The 6,659-nt window shown below is 47.0% G+C and overlaps 1 protein-coding gene across 1 annotated transcript; it reads right to left on the reverse strand.

Moving 5' to 3' along the window:
• Positions 1-354: 354 nt before the first annotated feature.
• Positions 355-3,971, reverse strand: RAP2B (RAP2B, member of RAS oncogene family). The gene has a single exon (XM_084638179.1). The coding sequence runs from the start codon at positions 3,416-3,418 to the stop codon at positions 2,867-2,869; it is 552 nt and encodes a 183-aa protein (XP_084494305.1). The 5' UTR covers positions 3,419-3,971; the 3' UTR covers positions 355-2,866.
• Positions 3,972-6,659: the final 2,688 nt, after the last annotated feature.

Below are 6,659 nucleotides of genomic sequence, written 5' to 3' on the forward strand. Positions count from 1 at the left end.
TCACCCAAGGACAGCTTCTGTTAGGTACTGAAAAACCTTCCAAATACCATTGAGGTCAATGAGTTTTGGGGGATAGGGGCTCTCAGCACTTGGGGGAAAGCATGTAGTATTTAGACAGGATTGGACCACTGGCAATGGCCAAGATACAGGTATAACATATGCTTTTAAACTTTAATGCACAATGTCTACAATAAGCCTACCTTAGTACTGAAAAAGAAAATTCCTGTTAAGATGTGGCTTATATTAATAATAAAAAACAGCTATTCAGCATGGCGTCTGATTTTAAAGTCCTTAAACAAATTTTTTTATTCAGCTTTTTTTTTTTTTTTTTTTTTAAAGTTCTTAAAGGTGAACTGCAAAAGTGAGGTTTGTTTTTTTTAAAAAAATGAGTTTGTACCTTTTGATGCATTATATAAAGAAGACTAGAAAGAAATCAATCCAGGGTGGGTTGGGGAAAAGTTTGCAGCTCTCTTCATCTGGGTTTTTTTTCTAAACTTATTTTAACTGTAGAAATATTAGTTTGGCAGGAAAGTTTCTTGGGGATTTAAGAGAAGTGAAATATTGTGAGCTCAGATAGAGGTGGATGTTTAATCTTTAAGGCATCATTTCTCCCAAGCTTTTTGCTAGGTATTAGGAATTAAATAGATGCTATCAATCAGCTGAAACTGGGCATTTTGTTTTTCTCTGAAGTACAACAGTCACTTCATTGATTGAAATCAATGAAGTCACATCTGTGTAAGGCCCTGATCCTGCACCACTGATGTCAGTGGGATCTTTGCTATTGGATACAGTGAATTCATGATCAAGGTTTAAATTAGGAGTGAGAAGAATTAGGCACCCTAAATGTTAATCAGTTTGACTAAAAGTCCCTACTTCCTCAGTTGGTCAGCTTTTGGTTTCCTGTGATGTCATAATTTCATTAGTTCCCATAAGTCCTCCTGGACAGACAAATCATGAGTTTAAAAAAAAAAAAACAAAAAAAAAACCCCACACACATCTGGGAATTTTGGAGGAATAAATGCCTTTCAGGCCTTCTTTGTATTTTTTAAAAAATCCCATTTTCCCCTCCTTTGCAAGTTACATTTGAAATGGTAAGGAATCACAGTCTTAATGCATAATTTTAAAAGCTGTATCTTTTTCAGTAAAGTATAGAAGTTTACGAACAGCTGACCTTCAACACCTAGACTCCAATAAACCATGTTATTTTTAAAATTACAATATAAGATCCTAATCCTGCAAGCTGTTCTGCATAGAGCCCAAATGACTTCAACAAGCATTTATATAAGTGTAGGATTCGCCCATGTACAGCATCTTGTAGCATCAGGACCTAAATATAATTATTCAACTGTTTCCAACACTACCAGCAGATACAATAGAAACATTCCCTAGCCTCATGATTTTAGGTTACCTTCCTCCATTCTTAACACACTGTTATTTTGGTTAGACAAATATCACGATTAAAAAGCATACGTCTGCCATGATTGCATATTAAAGTCAGTTCTCCTTACAATACATTAAAAAAACCACAGTTTTGCTGTTCGTTTTTTAAAAAAACAAAACATTTGTATTAAAATTCTTAAAACGGAGAGACATTAAACGCATGTCTGGAATTAAAGTTACAGTTGTTAGAATTTTCTTGGTACATCACAACATTAAGATTTCGCTCTTTGCTGGCTGGAGGTACATCCTACATCAGAGAACCAAAACAAAAGAAATCCTCCCAAAAAACTAAATGCCTGTAAATTTGAATTAAATACAGTCCAAATTTGCAAGACATGGAAATGACATTTAAAAGGCTGAAATGGAAATAAGAAATAAATTCCACTAAACAATAGGCCTTTTTGTCCTGGCTTGTTCAGTGTGATTACTGAAAGGAAGCTGTTAAGTAGTTTCTGGAGTAGTAGATAATGGGATTCTGTGGAGCTTTCACAGGTTGGCACCGGCTGGAACAGCTGAGTTTTGAAGGCACTCTACAGACACAGGGTTGCTGTTGGCCCTGTATCACATTTTAGGAAGTCTTTGTACTTTAGAGAGCTAATCAAAATCAGTTATTGCCAACCCAAAAATAAGGAAAACAAACCACCACCACAAACCTCCCTCCCCCCTGAAGAAAAGAAGAAAACACAACTAAAAAAATATTGTGCAGATTTGTAACATTTTCACAGCTGATTTAAAAAAAAAAAAATACTACCGCTCTCCCCCAAACTCCCATCCGATACAGCAGGTAAACAAAATAGTTTCACAAATGATCAGCAGACACGTTCTGGCACCCCACACTGTATTGGCATCAGTGTTATTAAAAGTCCCAGTTCAGATGTGCAATACTTCAGATTGGATACACTGTAACAATAATCCAACTTTGCATAGAAATCCTCAGAATCAATATCATAGTCACAGGGTGCATTCAAGGTTGGCTAAAGAAAAGAGAGCACCAATCTTAGTTTCACCCCCACACGTCCACGGAAAGATTTCTCTCTCCCTCTCTGCAATGGTTTCTTCGTTTACTGCTCCCCTTAGTTCCTTAGGTGTAATTTAACTCTTCCAGTTAGAAAACGATTGCTCACAAGCTCCCCTTTCTCCAGGCCGAAACTTTTCTTACTGGTGTCAGTTGCCAATACAGCAATCTGTAAATGGTACTTACGGGAAATATGCAACAATCAAAATCGATGAAATGTACATGCTGAAAAAGCCACGTTTTCAACAATACACCCACCCCGTGACACTGATCACTGCAGCAGCTCGTGCTGCTGCAGCCTGGAATCCTTGTGTATGCAAAGTTGTTTCCAATCTTTGTTTCGAACGATCACATTGCTGCTTCTTTTTGTTGTAAACCTTTGCGAACGACAACATTGCCCCCAAGGCCCTTTCAGAGGATCACGCAGGACGAGCAGCACTGATCGTCCCCGTTGGGCTGGGAAGCGTAGTTCATCTGCCTGACAATCTCTGCAAACAGTTCATCCACTGAAGCTTTGTTTTTGGCTGAAGTTTCCATGAAGGGGCAGCTCCACTCCTCGGCCAGAGCTTTGCCTTCCCCATACGAGACCTCCCTCTCGCCCTCCAGGTCCACCTTGTTGCCCACCAGGATCATGGGCACCTTCTCGTACCTCTTCACCCGGATGATCTGGTCCCGCATGGGCTTGATGTCCTGGAAGCTCTGCTGGTTGACCAGGCTGTAGACCAGGATGAACCCTTGCCCGTTCTTGATGTAGAGGTCCCGCATGGAGGCGAACTGCTCGGTGCCGGCGGTGTCCAGGATCTCCAGCACCGAGGGGGAGGAATCCACCTCGATCTCCTTGCGGTAGAAATCCTCGATGGTGGGGTCATACTTCTCGATGAAGGAGCCGGTCACGAACTGCACGGTGAGGGCGGATTTGCCCACCCCGCCCGAGCCCAGCACCACTACTTTGTATTCTCGCATGGCTCCGCTCCGCACGCCCGGCTCCTTCCTCTCTGGGTCTCTTCTCTCCCTCCCACCTCCAGTCAGCGGGGAAGGAGGGAGGGGAGAGAAGCCGCCCCGCCGCGGCTCTCACTGGAGCGGGGTGAGCATGCAGCCAGCAGCCGGCAGGGGAGGGAGCAGCGGCGGCTAACGCCCGTGCAGCGCCAGCCCCCTTCGCGCGGCGAGGGCTGTGCCCAGCCTCCCGGGCAGGCTCCTGGGCCAGGCAGCCGCGGCCGAGCCCCGGCGGAACGCAAGGGCAGCGCGAGCCCCTCGGCCAGGCAGGCGCCCTGCCCGAGCCTCAGCAGCCCTGGGAGACAGGGAGGCGGCAGCTGCCAGCGGGGCGGGGGAGGAGACCGCGAGTTCTCATCGCCCCCCGGCAGCCAGCGCGTGGTGCACCAGTCCCGCGGTGCCGCCTCGCGCCGCCACGGGCCATCCCTTCCCCGCAGCCTCGCGCTCAGGTCCGCTCACAGCCCGCCCGGACCCATTGGCTCGCGCTAACCCCCTCCATTGGCTTCTGGAAAGGGGAGGGGGCCCACACAGGCACACGCGCCCCCGCTCGCCCTTCTGTTCGGATTGGCTGCCGCCTAGTGCCCGTCAGGCCGCGCTGCCTCATTGGCTCAGAGGTTTGAGTCCCTCCGCCATTGGGCCTCCAGAGGGAGGAAGATGCTTGGCCGCTGATTGTCTTTCTGCCCCGCCTATGAAGGAGTTTGGGCGGATACTTACACTTTGCAAAAGGGCGGACGGGCCGAGGGACCCAGTGCGGCCAAGAGGGGCAGGCCCGTCCCCGCCTAGCCGTGTAACGCCTCTTCCCTTAGCCTCGGGTTAGCTCCGGGGCAAGCTGCTGCCCTAGGCACCCCCCACCGGGGAGTGGGCTGCTGTGGTTTGCCGCGGCCCCAGGGGTCAGCTCCGTAAAAGAGACGTGCTGGGCACGCGGCCCTTTGGACAGCCTACAACAACCCCGAGACAGGCCGGGGTCCCTCAGAAAACAACGGGTTATTTTGCTCCTTGGGAGAGGTGGAGGGGGCCTGGCTGTGGGGGCAGAGGAAACTCCCATCTCTCTTCCTAGCTCTCACTCCTGCAGGAAACTGGGGAAGCCCCTCGGCCCCCTCTCCTGGGCGCAGGGCCTGACCCTGCCTGCTTTGACCTGACGGGTGGGGAAAAAAATCCTGGGGCATGAAAAGGGAGGCCTCACAACACCTGTGGGAAGGGGCTGGGCCCCGGGCCAGGGAAGACCCCTTCTCTCTCTCTGCAGAATGAATTATTGCTAGAGCTCAGGTTCATTTTCCTCTCTTGAGAGAACAGGAGACCCGACCCTCCTCTGTTTCGACTTGAGCGCTGGTCGTCAGTGGTTTCACATCCTGAATTAAAAGCGGGAATGGGGGTTGCCCCTCTCTGTGTCGTGGAGCATGAGTGTCTGGGCACAAGGAAAGGGTCAAACACTCCATTCCTTGGGAGCAAGGGCAGCTTCATACCAGGTGAGCTGCTGCCACTTCCCTGCCACTCTGCAAAGGACTGTGGGGGGGGGTGTAAGGGGCTTTGCTGCCACCTTTGCAGCAGTGCTTTCGTGGGGTGGGGAGTGGGAACCGCCCATCTGCTTATGTGGGTATGGCTGAGTCCTCCCTCTCTTCATAGGGCCACCCACACAATACCCAGAGGCACTAGTTCCCATTCTAGTTTAAAGACAAGCAGCTGTTTAAATTGTCTGAGTTAATTCATTCAAAGCACCCTAAATGACTGTTACACAGCACACCTGAAGTTTGAATAATTAATGCCCAAGAATGACAACTGCCACATGTTTGGAATTATTTGCACTTTATTGTGTTTTAACAACAATTCACTCACACTGTGATTGAGCCAAAGAAACACTGGCTATTTGCCATTGTTTACAGAAGTCATTCCTTTGTACTTTCTGTCAGTCAGACATTCCTAGTTTTAAGAAAAACATGACTGGTTATTTTAGCACCTTCCAATCTTTGCTTTGTGTGTAGTGGCCATTCTTAACAGTTCTCAGTCTTTATCCAATTAACTAGTATACAGACCTTCTCTATCTTAGGCTCAGCCCTGTTTAAGAGCTTGTTTAAATACAGTTCTGGTTAAACTGGTTTATAACTTAGAATATCAGGGTTGGAAGGGACCTCAGGAGGTCATCTAGTCCAACCCCCTGCTCAAAGCAGGACCAATTCCCAATTTTTGCCCCAGATCCCTAAATGGCCCCCTCAAGGATTGAACTCACTCCCTGAGTTTAGCAGGCCAATGCTCAAACCACTGAGCTATCCCTCCCCCCAAAGGAATTCCTTCCCTGAGTGGGAATCAAACCCTGGGCCGCAGCAGTGAGAGCGCCAAATCCTGACCACCAGGGAGGCGATTAAACTTGATCAGTCTGGTCAGTGCAATCAGAGAGAAACTGACAAACCCATTTTTTAAAACAGCATTCTGGAATGGTTGGGCGTTTTCTACGCTTGCTGGCCAAATCCATGTCAAAACCATTTTAGCAGGAACTATGTAAACACAGTTCTAAAACATATGGCCAGCGTAGGTGGGGCTGCATTACGATGCTACTGTTGCTGACCCTGCACTCTTTGCACACGTGAAACTCCCAATGAAGAAAATGGGGGAGAGATACTATGCTGTGCCTCATGGAAGACAAAGGAGAAGAGTGGCTTTAAGATACCTTTGCATTAACCAGATTCTGGGCTGCCTGGGGATTAGAGAGGTCCCTGGTGTAAATTAGAAAACAGGGAAGCTTCACCAGTATAAGTCATTTTTTACATTGGTGTAATGCATCCCCACTAGAGTTTTGTGCTAATGCAGTTACATCCGTATAGTTAACATGGAGCAAAAACCCATTGTAGATAAACTCTCAGTATGTCCTTCAGTCTCAGTATCACAAATGGTGGATACGCTGTGTAAATCCTAATAAGTTTAAGTACATAGATTTGCAAAATATAGCGACTATTATATGATGGGATCTCCAGGGAAACAATAGCAAAGGTCCAAACTGCATCCCCACCCCATACTACTCATTGAATTCAGCAAGTTTTTATCTTCAAAGCCTAGTTGCTAATGATGAAATAATATTGGCATATAAGTTCTCAATAAACAAAATGCATTAGCACCCTGTGTTTCACAGAAACTCAAACATATAAACCACACTCATTAGGTTATCCCCCTGCCTTTCATGTTATCAGTGGATCCTATTGATATTCAGCTCAAGACACCCAGA

Source organism: Lepidochelys olivacea, assembly GCF_965140295.1.
Source record: "Lepidochelys olivacea isolate rLepOli2 genome assembly, chromosome: 9".
NCBI lineage: Eukaryota > Metazoa > Chordata > Testudines > Cheloniidae > Lepidochelys > Lepidochelys olivacea.

Coding starts and splice junctions, on each gene's coding strand:
- RAP2B (XM_084638179.1), bottom strand. CDS start 3,418: ATGCGAGAATACAAAGTAGTGGTGCTGGGCTCGGGCGGGGTGGGCAAA.